Source organism: Netta rufina, assembly GCF_964035555.1.
Source record: "Netta rufina genome assembly, chromosome: 19".
NCBI classification, from domain to species: domain Eukaryota; kingdom Metazoa; phylum Chordata; class Aves; order Anseriformes; family Anatidae; genus Netta; species Netta rufina.
This window is the reverse complement of record NC_140143.1, coordinates 9,513,471-9,530,457: the sequence shown is the minus strand read 5'-3', so window position 1 is coordinate 9,530,457 and position 16,987 is coordinate 9,513,471. Positions and strand designations below refer to the sequence as shown.

General features: G+C 53.4%; 1 protein-coding gene across 4 annotated transcripts in view; it reads left to right on the top strand.

The window, feature by feature from the left end:
* The window catches only part of TMEM104 (transmembrane protein 104), a 41,855-nt gene that overhangs the window by 15,323 nt on the left and 9,545 nt on the right, over positions 1 to 16,987 (top strand). For all 4 annotated transcript variants that reach the window (XM_084298629.1, XM_084298627.1, XM_084298628.1 and 1 more), the window contains one exon: positions 12,253 to 12,346. In XM_084298629.1, the coding sequence (XP_084154755.1) occupies positions 12,253 to 12,346 (94 nt within the window). The remainder of the gene's footprint in view (positions 1 to 12,252; positions 12,347 to 16,987) is intronic.

Genomic DNA, 16,987 nt, shown 5'->3' with positions numbered 1-16,987 from the left:
TGGCCATCTCGCCTCTTGTTTGTAAACTGCCTTGGAAAATAAGGGCTTGCAAAGTAAAGAAGTGCAGGAAATACTGAGCTAGGTGTTTGCTCGTGTCCCATCGCTTGCTGCTCATGTTTGCCTTCTCGTTTTGGGCAGCAGGAGCCTGGGAGGCTTTGCAAGGCAGAGCCCTCACGGGGCGAATCGGCCGGGAGGAGAGCTTGTGTCAGCCGGCCCAGCGACCTTGTTGAAGGCGAGCACTGATTACAGCTCAAGCAGATCGATGGCTTTCTGTCTTTGCAGATCAGTCACGGCGCTGTCATGTCCTCGACAGCCAGAGTGAGTCCCGAGTCCCCTGGCCGTTCCGGTGGCAGTGCTGAGGACAGGGTTTGGGATTTTGAGTTGGCTGTGCTGCCTTCACACCTGAAAGCAGTGGCTTTGTCACGGCCCCTCTGAGGTGAGCTGGATGTCCCGTGTAGGCTGAGGGAAGGGGCAGGTTTAGGCGTCAGATCTCCCTTCAGGACACTGCCCGGTCTTCCTGCTCCCGTGTCACACCGAGGCAGAACCCTGACACCGCAGTCCCTGTTTCTAGAAAGCAGACACTGAGATAAATAAGCCATTAAATCCTGGGGACCGGCGGCCGTGCGGTGTCTGATCCAAAACACATCCAAGCCTGGCAAGTGTGGGGCTCCTCTTCGGCACCAGGGCAGCCGCGGAAGCCAAACCCTCCTCTCCGCCCAGCCCTGCTTTGCTGGCAGCTCGGGACTCGGAGTCTTCCCTGAGCAGAAAGGAGATGGTTTTAATTCTCGGGGGAAGCTGTACGCCTTTCGGGGGGGAGAGGCAGTGCTTCGGCAGCGTGTCAGAGCCCCCGGGTGCATGTGCTGGGGAAGGAAGGGCCGCGGCATCGGCACGGCCGGGCTCGCAGATGCTGCAGTGTCGCAGGCGGCCCAGCGGGTGCGGGCCGAGCGAGGATGGGAGCGCAGATGGTTTAATGGAGATTATCCCAGTTGGAAACGTGCTTGTGCAGTGAATAAAACGAGCGGGCTCGCGGGCGCTTACCGGCCCTCTTCGGAGCGGGGGGGACAATGTCAGCCCAGCCTGACGCTCTGATCCGAGCGGGGCCGGGCTGCGGGAGGCAGGCAGGGGGGACGAGAGGTAGCCTGAGGACACGGGCAATTGCTCAGTGCCAGCAGAACTTAATCGGCAAAGGGGAAGGCTGAACTGCTAAGTGTGGCTGCAGGTCCGTCTCCGTCTGCCTCGGCGTGGTGCTGCCTTCCTGGGCCCCCTCCGGCTGCAGCTCCTTGCTCTGCGCCTCCGGTGTGTGTGCTCTGCTGCACCCAGTGCTAGCTCCCCTGCACTGTGCGAAGGTACCCCTGATTTTTACTGTCTAACCAGTTAATTCTTTAAGAAACCTCCCTAGTGCACATGAGGCTCATAGCCTCTCTTTCCATGTCTCCAGCTCCACGTCGCCTTTTGGCCTCTGCTCTTTTTTTTTCTTTAATTTTTACCTCCCAGCAGTTAGGAGAGGACCCCTCTTGAACATCCCTGCTTGATCTAAGCTCTCTCTGGCCAGTTGGGAGCTGGAGAAACAGAGCTGGAGCCGTGCTGCAAGTGGAGTACTTCTTCAAGGACACCTGGGCTTGATCCACATGTTCCCTCTGCAGCAAGTGCTTTTCCTGTCCTGCCTTCCTCAGCTGTGCCCTGCAGCAGCATCCGGCAATAAATGGGTCACAGCTGCTCTCTCCTGGATATTTATTCTTACAGGTCTCGCTGTCTAGAGACCTTGAGAGCCGGTGGAGGTGCAGGTAGCTGCTTCGGCAGCAGGTGAGGTGTCTGGAGCATTGAGGGTTGATTTCACAGCACATCAATCAGGTTTGGGGCGTTTGCCTTGGGCTCCCCCGGTGAGCTGGGGGAAGGGAAAGAAGGCTGATGGAAGTTTCCCTGCTGGTAGGAAGTCATCTTGGCTAAACAAATCGCTTGAGCTGTAGCATTGTTGTGATCTGGGCTACCAGAGCTTACAGTGAGGATGCAGCAGGACTGGGGCGCTATGAACCCGTCACCTGAGAAGTTATTTGCGGTAAGGCCTGGCCAGATTTACTGCATTATGTTCCCTACCACAAACACTAATATTTTTTTTATTATGGTACTGATACAGAAATGGCAGTCACACTCCTGGTTGTGCACTTGTTTCTGCCGTGCATAAATCCAGCTCTGGAAGCCCTGAGCACAGGGAAGCGCCTCCGAAGCACCCCGAGTGCCGTGCTGTTGCTGCAGGTACAGGCACCTGAGCTTCGAGCTGTTGCTGTGCTAGGAGAGGAATTAATACTGCATTAAGCACAGATATCAAGAGCCCTCACTGTTTGTTACAGGTGCCTCAAAAATTACAGCTCTGGCTGGCTAAAAGCCCAGTCTCGGGAGCTGATTGGAGTCTTCTCATGCCTCCCATCTAGTCTGCTTCCAAAAGCTGAGGTCAATTAAGTTGCTGCTTTGCTTTGAAGTAGCTGAAGAAGGACAGGAGCCAAGTTCGTTTAAAATAAATGGTGTCTGGGTGTGGGACAGGAAGGCAATTCTTAGCTGCTTTATTGTGGAACTAATAAGGTTGAAATTGGCACACGGCCTTGTTAATATGGCATAAATCCTGTCTCCTTCATCCCGGTCCATTCTTCTTCTGTGGACTTGTCAATAAATTCTCTCAATTGCCCACTCATCATGCGCCTGCGACAGACAAACTGGCTGTTTCGGAGAGTTTCCCACATCCCTCGTGTTCCCTAATGCAGGGGGAACTTCAGATAATAACTGGCCTTGGGGGGAAGAGGCTTTCCTGGGCTGGCAGGAGTGGTGGAAAGGAGCGTGGTGTTGTGAAAACAGAGCATAAACTTGTGCTGGTGACACAAGAGCTGCTGTTCAGCTGCTGATGTGATTTTTTTTATTTTTTTTTCCCTCTTGCCTTGTAACTGACTGCATTTGGAATAAAAGAAATATTGGGCAGGAGGCTCGCCTCCTGCTGCTGGGGCTGGTGCGACAGGGAAAGAAACTGCAAGAGCGTGGATTGAAGCAACTAACTTTGAAGGATTAGCTTGTCTCTTTTTCACAGGAAAATCGATAGTGCAGGGGACTGGAATGTGTTTTCTGCACAGAGCCGTCAGCTCGCTTGGTGGTGAGAAGCGTTTTTTTTCTTAAATGGGGCTTGAGTTATGCTGTCACTTGGACACCGAGCTGTCCCAGAGGCTGCCTACCAGGGGCTGGTCCCCTCCCCGCCTCCAGCTGCCTGCCAGGGGCTGTGTGCGAGGTGGAGGTGCTGGGCTGCTCCCTTCCTACAGCTCGGACATGCTGCAGGCACCGCCAGCCCCAGGAGGAGCCCCGTGCCCCGTGTGCCTTCTGCACACCAGCCTCTCGCACACCTCAGTGCCTGGTGGGCTTACGGGCTGGGAAACCCTCCGAACACATTGGGCAAAGACACAGCTCTAGGTAGCTCTGATTTTGTGCACGTCCTGCAGCTCGGAGCTCCCCAAAGCTGCTTTTTGGGCTCAAACCACAGCCCCTGCTGCCCGGCAGAGGTCCCTGGCCACGCTGCCTCCTTCCCAAGGGAAGCTGTCCTTCGGAGTAAGCTCACTTCGGGCAGCAAGGCACCAAAGTGACACTGCTCTCTGGGGACTGGAGCCCAGGCTCTGCTAAATGGGGCAGGTGTCAGAACCGATAGCTGTTTGAGCAGCAGCTCGCTGCCAGACTCGGGAAAATTGAAAAAGGGCCGCTTAAATTTTCCTTCCCGGGCGAGGCTGTTCGGGGAGATTCATTGATCTGTTGGTTTTGGAATGCTTTTGTAGAAAATAAGTTATAAACACATTTCCCCTGTGCGGTGTTGTTCTGTGCAATAGTGGTGACAGCAATGGGGAAAGCAGAGTTGGAGGCGGCCTGGGAAGTCAGCTAAGCACTCCCCTGGGAGATTCAATGCAAGCCTTTTTCTCAGCGGTGTATTTTCCAGTGTTTTGTTCAGGGCTTTAACACCAGGCTTGTTTCTAAACAGAGCTCCGACCTTGCTGCCTGCCTGACTTCATCAACGTTTTCATCAAGTAAGGCAGCGCTCCTGATCTTTCTTCCCCTGAAATTTTCATTAATTCCTTCATATACAGACAGGAAAAGCACCAGGGCTGCGCAATGGCATGGTTGTGCCACCCTGAACATCACCGGAGGCTGCGGAGGGAAGAGCTCTGGCCAGAACGGCATCTCTTCAGGCTCCGAAATAAGTCTGCAACTTCTTAACATCCTCCTAAATTGCACTTTGTCTGGGTGAGATCACTGACGTGCGTGTCCAAAAATGTGGATTTTTGGACTACATCAGCAAATCCCACACGTGGCTCATGCTTCTGTAAGCAGGACTATAAATACAAATAATGCAGCTGGGATTTATCTTGTAAGTTGAAGTCAGTGTAATGCTCTCAGGCAGAGCTGATCTCCGAAGCCTGTTGCACCAGCTCGGTGTGTGCTGTGCAGGCAGAGGCTGGGAGCAAGCAGGCTCCCTGCTCGCCCCGGGCAATGGGGCTTTTTTCTTGCTTTTGTGCTGCTGCAAAATAGCTAAAGGCTGGGACGTTTCCTTCCCCTCCAGGCAACTCCTGCCTGACAATGCACAGAACGGGATGATGCTGTCCCTGAAACTGCAGCTCGTAGGCAGCTGAAGGGTGGTGTGAAACTGAAATCTCAGGTGAGGTATTCACAGGGGGAAAAAGTGGAGAGGGGACGTGATGGAGGAGTGGTGGAGGTTTGTGTTGTGGCAGACAAGGGGTCGGTGGCCTTCAGGAGCAGTCCTGGCAGAGCCCGAGAGCCTCCTACCCCTGGTGCTTTGTTTGCAGGGCCCTGGTGGCACGCTGGGCTCCTTTTCTCCGTGCTGCCTAACCCAGGGGCCTCTGCAGGCGATAGAAATGCGGTGCTGGTTGCCAATACTCTGCCTTGAGAGGCTGTGAATATGCAAGAATTGGGGGCAGTGCCTGTGTGCTAATGATTGTCCTCACACTTTATTGGCAGGACCTCATTAATTTCTTGTAGAATGCTAACAAACTGCACGGTGAGGAGGGCCAGCAACGACTCCAGTTGTCGGGAAGGATGAGGACCCTGTTTTGTAGCCTGGGGGAGGTCACAGCAAGCAGGTAGGGGCACTGCAGAGGGCTCTGCAGCCACCCTGCCGTCCTTCCCAGTGTCACAAACCACCAGCGTGCTGCTCCTGCATCCATCCACTTTGCTGCCTCCCTCCTGCTTGCTCAGATGCAATTAGGAGATGCAGAGTAAGGGGGAGCCAGGGGTCAAGGAGGCGCTAAAGTGATTACAAGATGCTGCAAATGGTGGTGCCATAAATACTCCGGTGATGAAAAATGAGACGCCGGTCACCTCGGGGTTGCTGCTGGCCTCCAACTTTCTCTTGGTGTGAAAAATGATGATGGGAGTGCGCCTACCCCAGAGCGTGAGCCTGCTGCTGGCTGTGGTCCTGCACGCCCAGGTGTGCCAGGATCCTTGCGCCGAATGACTTTCTGAAGACACTTTGCTGATATTTTTTTCAGTTTAGGAGGAAGAAGTGGTTTTCTAGGGCGTTCTTTCCAAAGTGGGAAGTTCGGAGCCCTTCCCAAGAGGGGCCAGCTTCAGAAACAGGCTGCTGCCCCGCGTCGGGGTGGGGAGAGGAGGGCAGCACCTCCCAGTGCTGCTGTCTTCTGCACGTGAAGGCTGTTTGGTTGCCACTCGGTCCCTGGTGTAGGATGCCCAGCAGGATCACGGCTTGCAGTGACGACAGCACGACACATATGCTCATTTTCTGGGTGGGCAAATGCGAGCTGCGTCAGCTGGTGCTGGCCTAAAGCTTCTTTAAATCTCTAGGCTGTGCTCAGACCCACTCAGCTACGTAGCTGTGAGGGTGCAGGCCCTTCTCTCCGTGTCCTGCCAAAGGTCTTCCTTTCTGGAGGTGCTCAGGGTGCTGTCACAGGGACCACGAGAGGCAGCACCCAGCTTTAGGGGCACTTTAGGGGCGAAATGCCACTCGCTTCAACGCCAAAAGCTGTTAGGACAGCAGCTGAAGCCTTCGTTCTGGGGGATGCGTGCTCCATGTGGGTTATGTGACCTGCTGCCAGCTGTCCCGGGAGTGGCACGTTCATTACCAGAGCTGCTGTGGCAGCAGGGGCCTGCTGCTCTCCTGTGACCTGCCCTCCTTCCTCAGCAAGAAATGCAATAAATAACTCCTGGGGGATGGCTGGTGGCTGCATCCTCCCTCCATCACAACTTGATTACTCCGTGGGGGACCTGCAGGTTAAAATCCCTCTTGCTTCCTGCTTCTGAGGCTCCTCACTTTTGAGCAATCCGTGTTGTGTTGCCGGGTTATCTTTTTTTAATCTGTTTTCAGCCAACTTTAAGAGCTCCCTAATCACTGGTCGGCCGATATCTTGCTGCCTATCAGCACGGCCCCTGCCGCAGCCCTGCCTCCAGCTTTGAGTGGCTGTGCATCTTCAGCTTTTTATTTATTCAGCCCTCTGAAAAGCTCCTTCCTGACCAGTCAGCCCCTTTCCGTGTGTTTATATTTGTACTGCCCGCTGCAAGGGGTAAAGCCATAGCAAGGCAGGCTTGGACGGCAGCCCTCAGCGATGTGCCATCTGGCTCTTTAGCCGGAGATATGAGCTCATGCAAAGAGAAACGTGGCCCTGTCACGGCAGCAAAGGGGAGGAGAGATGGCAGAGGGGACACGTTGCTCGAGACCCTGTCCCCCGGATGGATTTTAGGAAATCAGAGCCCAGGTGGGAGCAGCCGGAGTGCTGCTGGGAGGGTTGCGGCCGCTGCAGTCTGCGCTGGGAGCAAAGCAGCTCCCGGGGCTGGTGGGAGAAGCTGGAAGTAACTCGAGTGTTTCCAAGCTCTGCTTCCTTTATTTCACGGACAAACATTTCAAATAGGAGCGGGGAAGGCAGTGCAAACTTAACGCTTTTGTCCGAAGTCAGCCCTAAAGTACTCCCCGAGGACGTGAGTAGTGACACCAGTGCATACGGAACAGATTGTCCCCGGTAAGCAGCAGTCTGGTTCAGGCTTCCACCTAGGGATAAAAACCCCTAATCTGTGTCAGTGCAGGTAAATCCCTTGTTTTGGTGTGTTTTTCCCCCAGATGTCCCTTTTGACATAGTCTAGAGGAGAGAAGCCAACGTGGTTAGCTAACACGGAGAGCAGCCAGGCCCTGGCACTCATGATATCTTGCTCTCCTGACACCTTGTATTCCCTGTACATATTCGGGCTGGTTTGCTGTATTTTCTGCCTGTCCCTCGCAGCACTCGCCTGGGTTTTGCAGCAGCTCTGAGCTCAGGGAGGCCTTGCAGGAGCAGGAGGGGTGTCGGAGCTGCTGCCCTGGCAGCGTGTATGCACTGCCTGCTTTCTGCTGCCACGCTCAAGGAGACTTTCCTTGTCTGAGCACTGAATCGGAGCTTGCTCCAGGAGGTGCTCGTTCAGTCAAGCTTGCCTCGTTATCTCTGTGTTAAAACTGATGGCCTGATAGCTGGGATTGTTCCCTTGTGGTGGTGTGACAGCCTCGTGCCCCTCAGCTGCATTTATCCAAAAAATCTCAAACGTTTTACTCTACTCTGGCAGTGTTTGCTTGGTTTGATCAACTCAGTCTTCGTTGTTACGCTTCCCTCAGGTAAACACCCGACCTGCCTGGAAGTGCCCAGGTCCTGAATCAGCAGGAAGCGGCGGCTGCTTTTCTTAAAAGCAGTGCTCAGAGCACCGAGCGCAGATGCTGCTGCTACAGATGAGCCTGAAAACAAGAAAACAAGCGAGCTCTGATGACGGTCACGAAGGAAGCTGGCTGTCAGTTGATCCTCTCGCAGATGTACGCGGGCCGTCACGCCGTGAGGGCTGCAGCTAGTGTGTGAATCAGCCAGGCTGGGGCTGCTGATTGTGCTTCCTGAGCGGCACGGGCTCGTGGTGGAAAAGCCACGCGCCGGGAAGCGGATGAAAGCTATTGACCTGCGCTGGTTGGGAGTGATATATGCACCCTTCAGGTCAATAAAGAAGCTGTTTAGTCAGTGCAGCCCTCTGGCTGTGGCATAAGGCGTATTTGTGGAGTCTGAAGGGCTGCTGGTGTTCGCTGGCTGTCGCTTAGCGGCCGGGAGCTCCCTTGGTGGTGGTCCTGGCCGGGACTAAGCTGATTCCAGCAGCCAGATGTCCTATTAACGCTTGATCTTACTCCTGCTTTTTCAAGATAAGCCAATAAATAAGGTTACATAAGCAACATAACCTTTAATCTTTAACATAAGAGCTTTAATAATGTGCACTTTTAGAAATATTTATAAAAATACAGTACACCCCAGCCGGCTTCCCACGTGGCAAGAAGACACAAGTGTGCCAGCCTGCTGCTCGTGCTGAAATGCGAAGGGCTGACAGGTACGGAGGCTGGGAAGGTGGCAGCAGCTGAGATGTGGGTGAAGAGCAGCTCCCAGCCCTCGGTGTGCTCCTGGCATGGCAGCAGTGGGTCTGCAGAGCCTCCCAGGGCACCCAGCAGGTCTGCCGGGCAGGGTGTAACTCAGGGTGACAAGCTGCTCTTCCTTCTTCTGCTCTGCATTTTTACTTTTCTGCCTGGAAACGTCAGTAAAAGCAAAAGTGGGTTTTGGTTAGTAACGCGCTGGGTTTTTCCCCCCCTGTCCTCCAGCATAAGGAGGAGTCAGCTCTTGTGCCCCTGTTGCATTTATCTGCCGCTTGCCTGGTCCTCCCCGTTGGGTGGGGAAGGGTGGGCAGAGATCAGGGAGCTGCTCTTTGCAGCCAGGTCACCGCGTAAAAACACGGCAGGAAGGCTTCTCTCTGCCATCCTCTGCATGGAAACGGGGTTTGATGGATCTGGTGCTCCTTAGCTGAGGGGAGGATTCCCTTCCCCTGCTTAAGCTGGAAATGAATCATCCTCGTACGCCTGATGCTTCCTACCAGGGAAGATTCTTCTTGCTAGAAGAGAAATCTTTAATCAATGCAGACTGTGCTTGTTCTGCCTCAGGTTAATTTGCTGAAGTTCAGGAAGAGAATTATAAGCTCTTAGCTGCCTGAGCGAGCTCGAGAGGTGAACTGGAGAAGTTGGGAGAGCTTTTTCATCTCTAAGAGCTCGACTTCTGGCAGGGCCAACTTCAGTTTTCTGTGGAGGTTTCAGGCTGTTTGAACTGCACACGTAATGAAGCACTCTGTGAATGATACCCCTCTGGGGAAAGCTTGAGCTTGGAAAACATCAGGTGGAAGGGTTGGTGTGTGTCTGAGGCGCTGCTTTGGGCTTGCGTTCTCCTCGGGGAGGGCTATGAAACTAATTAGCTCCGTGGGTAGGAGGAACATTGAGGTGTCTGGCACGGGGAGGCTGAGAAGTTAGACATCCTCGTTCTGAGCCTTGTGGTCTCATATTTTTGGGGTGTGATTTTTAAGCAGCCTTCCTGGCTGTGGGACACTCCTGAGGTTTGAGGGGATCGGGCCTAATGCAGGGACTGAGCCCTCACCCCTCGTGTCCTGGTGTCGCTGAGGAGCTGGCCCTCGTCCCTGACCTGTGCTGCATCCTGCAGAGCTGTTTCACCCCTCAGGGATGTTAATCTTGCAGTTTGACATCCTCCCCTGCCCTGCCCATCTCCCCCCAAGCTGCTCAGTGTGTGCTGTGACTTCCTTCCCTCAAAGCAGCTGGCACAAATCTCTGCGGAGCAGCACCACCTCATCTCCCTCCAGGCCTGAGCATTGCTCGTATCGATCTGTGGATACCCATCTCCGTTCCCTAACAGACATCGAGTGGAAGAGGTAATATATTTCTATTGCACTTGAATTCATTTCCCACTTGGTTTCTCTGGACCGCTTCCAGGATCTTGTTAGGCACAGAAGGCGCTGCTTGCCTTAAAGGAGGGGATCCCGACCGCTCAGCCACAAACCCCTTGCCCTGCACCGTGACTTCAGTAAAGCCTGCAGAATTGGAAGAGTTGCTCGATGGATTGAGGTGTGTGATATGCCTTAAGCTGAGACTGCCCGCAGAAAATGGAGTATAAAATCCAGAAGAGTTCCTTGTGCTTCGTTAGCAGTTGGAGGAACGTACAGGAGCCCCAGGTCCTTCCAGCAGCTGACATTGCTTTTTGTGCTCTTCGGCAGCAGAGCCCCAAATCCACCCTAAAGCAGCTCTTCAGTGATGTAGAGGAATCCAGGTTTCAGAGCCAGCTGTTTGGTGCTCAGTGATCTCGTGTCAATCCTTGGTACGGTTTGAGGTGCTGTTCTGCCAATTGGTTCCGTTGCATCCCAATTAGCAGAGGACACCTGTTCCTTAATTAGCACCATCCTTCCCCCGTCTCCTTTGTTTCAGCTCTCCCTGCTGCAGGAGCTAATAACGGGACCTGAAGGGAGGCTGTGCTGAGCAGTGCCTGTGTTTTGGGAGGGGGCTGAGACAAATCAGTGTCAAACTCCAGAATAATTTCCAGCAATAGAGTTGGTGTCTACTTTGGTTTCTCTAGATCTTTGACCTACTCTTTAGGCTAAAGTTTTAGTCCTCTGAGGTTTGTGCCCTGTCCTAGGACTGAATGGCAGTCTGTAAAGGGTAGGAGAGGGAGTTAAGGTGACCAGAAGAAAGGAACAAAAGGAGGAAGAACAAAAAACATTTGTAACTGGCTGATTTGCTTGTGTTAAAACGGAAAGTGTCTTAACTGTTAAGGCTGTTTTAGCTCGTAGTCTTGTCAGTTATGCCTGCGATGCTGTATTCTGTGTCATTTCAGCACTTCCTCCAAGCATCCTGAATTGTTTTGCAAATCTGAATTCTCTGTATGCTTTCTCTCTTGTTTCTTCTGCTTGCAAAGAAAAAAAAAACACAAGATCTAGCGTGAATGGTGGCCCCGAGGTCGTAGTGTCTTGACCGAGCAGCGTGTGAAACCCAGGGGCTCTCTCCTCTGGTCCCCTTGCTGGATTTACTTTGGTCGTCTGAGAATACTTGCAGTGTGAGGCACTTCCAATTTGCCTTGCAGATATTCTGAAACAGTCTCAAAAAAGGTTTCTTGGCGTTGTACTTGTCTTAAAATAGCTCGGTTCCTGCTCTGTCACCGACTCTGGGGTCGACAGAGACCCGGAGGCTCTGCCGCCTGCCCTTTTGAGTCTCAGTTCTTCCCTTCTGGTGACACCTTTTCTTGGGAACTGCTTTAAGAAGTCATGGAAAAGAGCAGCGTGTAAATATTAATGTTGAGTATTTGTCTTTCACATCCTGTTGGGATTCTGAACAAATCCTGACGGCGTGCTCTGCAGCCTCCTCGATGCTTCCGTGCTGCTCGTGGACCTGCTGGTGCATTGCTACCCCACCGCTGGCAGCTGAGAGCCTGTGCTGCCCCGTGGACTGCAGGCAAACCTCTTCGGTAGCACCAATTTGTGTCCCTGGCACAAATATCTTCTCCCAGTTCACGTTCAGACCTCCATCGAGGTCTGTTGTCTTCCTGCAGCAGTTCTTCTCCGCCTGGATGAGGCGGTGCTCTGCGTGCTGCCCCGTGCCCCAGCCAGGTGTGATGGTGCTGCACAGGGCACTGCTGCTCCAGGCATGGGCTGACAGCAGGTTTGTGTTGTGCTGCACGAGAGAGCTAGAGGAAACGCGTAGGAAACAGCAGCCTTAATGCTTTTTCTGTTTTGGTGGATAGATTTTGCAACCCTGCTGGAAGAGGAGCAGCAGGCGGGTGCTGCGGCGTTCCCAGGTTAGGTGGCTGCGACCCACTGCTCTCTCAGCGTACACCTACGAGGGCAGCGAGGAGACCAGCATCCAAGTCAGCAGTGTAACTGTTAAGTTCTGAGCTTCCAGCTCGAAAACGTGCAACTCGGTGTGAATTAAAATGTCCTGGGCAGCCCTGGTTCCGTCGCTGTTCAGCCTCAAAGCCAGCCATCAGTGTTAACGCGAGCAGACTGCTCCCAGCTATTGCTGCCCGGGCCTAAACTGAGCACGTACCTGGACAAAGAGGCTACTGTTTAGTGCTTAATGTTTCATAAAGCTGCTGTGAGAGCCTGTTCTGAAACGTGTCAGTAAAGCCAGGCTGGAGCAGTGATAGCGAGTGGCTGAGAGCCAAGAGGATCCTGTGCTCTGCTCCTGCCCAAGGCAACTTCTGATACCGAGCAGCTTGCTTGACCCCTGGTGTGTCTCAGCCAACCTAGCTGTAAAATTAAGCAACAAAGACGGCTCTGACAGACATGTCTGGAGGTGAACTTGCAAGGCAAGCTTTGCTTTACTGATAAATTTGTCTTCCTAGCAGAACTTGTTTTTTAACCTGGGTGTTTTTGTTGTCCTTCCAGGCAGCGTTCACTCTACTCCTGGGTCCTTTTACCTTCTTCAACGTGCAGAAGACCAAGTATCTTCAAATCATGACGTCTCTGATGAGATGGATAGGTGAGTCTTGGCAAGCCCCCACCTCTTCGCCATAGATGGAACCTGACTCATGCCACGGATGCATTTTTTTTTGGCAAGATACTTGTGTTTGTAAGTGCGTGCTTGTAAAAACAGCCTCTTTCAGGAGGACTGGCCAGGCCTGCTATCCGTGGTGAAGAAAAGGAATGTGGTTTTAGGATAAAGTTTCTGATTGAAACAAAATATGCTCAATCAGACAATCTGGTAGATGAAGTTGTCTTCATCTGAGACTTTCTGTCCTTTTTACCATGTTTGCATGTTTTCCCTGGGTCTTGATAGAATGTGCTCATTGAAAACCCTTAAATTAACATATGTTGCCCTTGGGAAGCATGAGCTCTCCCAAAATCTTACTGCTAAGCTCTTCTGGAAGGACAGGTATTTCTCTTAAAGGAGGTGAGCCATCAGTGCTTGCAGCGCTGGTGTCATCCAAAGGTGCAGCTGCCTCACACCTGGCTTGTGTGTGTACATGCACTGAAAAGGCTGAGAGCTGGGAGTGTGCAACAGAGGCTTACACTGAGACTTGTCTTGGGTTGTGTAACCTACACAGGGTGACTGCTATTCAGGGCTAGCAGTTTTCCAGCACCAGTGGCATTTTGGCAGGTTAAAAATCTCCTCATTCGTGGGCCCAGACCATTTGAGCACAGAACTCTTTGCTTATACCCATCACCGACCTAGAACAGGACAAAAAGATGACTCTCAGACTATTTTCCCACCACACACACGTTTGACCTGACTTCAGCTGGAGATAATATCCCTTCTCCAGGAGATCAAAGGCCTGTGATCCTGTCTGGAGGTGGCTGGCAGTTGCTGCAGAGGAACAGAGAGCCTCTGTTCTAGAGAACACCTCAGATGGGGTTAAGCAGCCATCACCCAGGAAGATGAGGCTGGATCTTAAGCCCTCGAGTCTCAGATGCTGAGCGGCTGAGTTAACGCAAGCTGACCTCAGATGGTGTGAAAATCCTCAACTCCCATTTTTCCACGTTGCTGTCTGAGCACATGAAAGGTTTGAAAGCCCCCCCACCATGTCCTTCACAGAGAGAGGTTATCTCATTAAGGGGGTATTAAAGGAAGGTTTTTTATTTTATTTTTTTAAAGTGTAATCCCTTCAGCTCACTGGCCTGCTTCCAATGACTCAGCCTCCTCTTTCCCAGTAAAGACATCAGTCAGACCTCACTCACCCTGTCCCTGTGACAACCTGCCTGGCCTGCCTTTGCTTTCCCTGCAGCCAGCTGCCTTCGGTTCGGTGATTGCTGAGCCTTGGTGTAAAGGCAGAGCTGCCTCTTCCCTCCCTTGATGGAGAGGGACAAAGGCACTGGTTGGAGAGGTGTAGGGGAAACGCGTGCTCTAGCCTGATTGATTCCTGCGTCAGCCTGCTGGAGAACAGCTGCCCCAGATAATGATATTTAATGACCCTGACAGCACCTCGGTGCCTACTTAGAGCAACAGATTCCGTATGCACGCGATGAGGGATAGGTTTGTTGGGAGGGACGATTTATCAAGCAGCCATGTGATGCAGGGAACAGAAAAGCTCTTGCTGCAGGTTCTGGGATAAGGATGGATCCCATACTGTTCAGATTTATCAAGCTGGCTTCTCCCATGTCCTCACGTCACCTGCTGTCCTTCTCCTCCAAAAGCAGGGCGTTGAGTTAGGTGTAGCTTTCTGTTGGCACTTAGAGCTGAGATCCTAAAAAACGGAGTTGTTTGGTGCCTTGGGGTCTCTTGAACTTGTCCTGCCTGGATGCCAGTGGCCAGATGGGGACTCCTGTCCTGGTGTCTGCCTTTTCTTTGACTTCCTTTGGTTGTGGTTAGCCTCGTGGCTCTGAACGTGGTTCTGTCTTAGATCAGCAGCATGAATGCCGGAGCTGCCGGCCTCGCTTTTGTTCTGCTGGGTGCAAACTTCCCCAGGGGCAGGGGCTGGCTCAGCTCACCCAAGCCCACAGGTCAGTACGGGTGGGAAGCCAACCTGGACTCTGCATTAGGATTTTTAAAACCAAGCCTGGTAGAGCCGGGAGGCCGGTAAGGCTCTGTAACGTGCTTACCACGAGTCCTGCCGTGCACTTTTTTCCCCGACCCCATGAAAACGCCCCAGATTTCAGAGCAGCACTGCCTGCCGTGCAGACACAGCGCCCCAGGTGCTGCATGGCAGAGCTGGCAGCGGCTGAGGCTGGCTCCTGGCAGCAGGCAGAGCTCGCTGCGTGTGAAGGTCACTGCTGCTGGTGGCTGTGACGGCGGCAGCGCTGCCTTTGGAAGCCGCTTCCCCTCTCTGCCCTGATCTGAGCACTAATCAGATGTCACCGGGCTCCTCGTGCTCGTCGCAGGCGGCGCGTCCGCTAGCAAAGCCTGCAGGCATCTCTGTCCGCACCTGGTGGACAGGAAAAAAAAAATCCTGAAAAATTGAGTCTTAAACGACCTGAACTGGGAGGAAAAACGGGGCCGGTCTGAACGATGTGGAGGTGCAGCAGGGGTGAGCCCCGTGTCTGGAGGTGTTCCTCACTCCAGGTGAGGGACTAGTGCTCATCCCAGGTAAGGACCAGCTCATCTAGCAACAAGGCTTGCACGGTGAGTGCTCTCCTCTCAGGACCGTAGGAGCACCGAGGGTGGATCTGCAGCTGCGGGTGGCCTGGGGCAGGGAGCTGTTGGCAGCCTCCTGGAGAAGCAGCTCACACACCTGGCCGCAGAGCCGACTGCTCGCTGCAGGGTGAGTGCCCCTGGTGAAATTCAGCGTGGTGCTCACGTTGCTGCTCTTACCCGTGCTGAAAGATCTTGCTTTTCCTGGAGTTGGCTGGTGTGTGAATGGTGCCTTTTCCAGTGGCAAGAGCTGCTGGCCCTGCTTGGACAGCCTGCTCCTGCTCGTGCCTGAACTGCCTGGGGAGGTGTCAGCGGTCAGAGCACAGGCACCCTGGCCCCAGTCAGCTGTGGAGAAAAATCAGGAAAAATCACTCGTTTAAAATCCTGGTAAAGGTGCTTGAGGTGAAGCCTGGATTTGACCTGGGGCTAAAACCTCGTTGGCTCACCCACTTCTGGAGGTATGTTGCCAAGAGCACACAGTGACCCTGTAAGCACATCAGCAGTGGGAGCCGTCCCCTTGGGGCGGGGAGGATTCCTTCCCCAGACTGTAATTTCCTCCCTCCTGCCAGCTCCCTTCTACCTCAGCCCTGTGGAGTGCAGAGCTCTTGGTAGCCCAAGTCCTGTGGTGGTTGTGGAGTTTTCCTCAGGTCCTGTACAGGATTCTTGGCGCAGGAGTTTGCCTGCAGAAGGCTAAACCATTAATAATATTTTCAATTTTGTTTGGACGTCAGGCTCTTTTTCCTAAAGGCTTTAAATTTGTGCTGGAGACGGTGACCCAGCCAAGCCGATGCACTTCTGGCAGCAGAGGGGCCCGGCCCTGGCTCTTTATGACCAGACAATAACTGCCTGGCGGTGGCATGGGAAAGGACGTGGATTAAGACAGATAACAAAAGGGGACAGGGCTCGGCGGAGCTCAGCAGCAAACACTGGGCTATTGTGTGTTAAGCAGCTAACCCGATTAATTGCAGCCTGTTACAGCCTGGGATGCCCGGCTCTGTAGGTGGGGACTGCTGGCTTCGGAGTTATTGGTGGCGTGCTTATTGCTGCTGTTACTGAGTAGTCTGTGGCAAATGCTCCCAGACAGCTCCCACGTGGGAGGTTTGCTTTATGGACTGCTCTCGGTGCCGTATCGTAGTTAGCAGAAGTATTTTATTTTAATAAAAAGCCCTTTTATGGAGGAAGAAGCTTCGGGGTTTGCTGGCTGCAGGCTCCTTCCCTGCGCTGTAGCACAGCTGGATGGTGCCACATCCATTCTCCTAACTGCAGCCCCAGAGACAGATTGCTCCCAACCCTGCCCAGGTAATGATCTCACGATTATATGCCCAGAAATTAAATCTCCTTCCTCTGGCCAGTAAGGTGGAGAGACAAAGGACAAGAACAGCCAGCAGGTGTGTTAAATATTCCCCCGCTACCCCCTGTTCCTTTCCAGGGTGCTTGGTTGAAGGCTCCTAGGGAAGAAACCAGGAAAGGGCTCTCCGGAGGCAAGCTGCTGACTCCCCCAGTCTGTTCAGTTCTTTGGTAGCTCCTTCCCTACCACCAGGGGCTGCAGCCCTCAGGGTGGCCTCCTCGCTGCTCCGAGCAGCAGGCAGGGGAGGGAGCATCCCAGCTCTGCCCCTTTCCCAGAGCAGGGCGTGTGGTAGGGACAAGGAAGAGGGAGTTACTGTGAGCCAGGGCGCTGTTGCATGTTCGGTTGTTTTAGGGATTCAGGCAAGCTCCTTCACCCAAGTAACTTCGTGTTCTTGCATCCTTTTTGGAGCAGAGAAAGCTGCTGCCAGAGCCCAGGGTAAATAATTCACTAAGAAGTGAATATATTTATGAAGAGGTAGCTAAAAGGCAGTGCTTCTGTCATGCTCGCTCTCGGAGCTGTCACTTGAGGAGCTGATCTCAGTGGTATTTGTGGGGGCAGCGGGGCGAAGCGGGGCTGATGGCAGTGCAGGAGCCTCCTTGGCTTCAGATGCAGATGGAGAGTGACGGGCGGTGCTGGACGGGACCGCTGAGATCCTGCCTGAGGAGCTGACGTTCCTGAAAAGAGCACTTCATCCAGGCAGCAGGAGA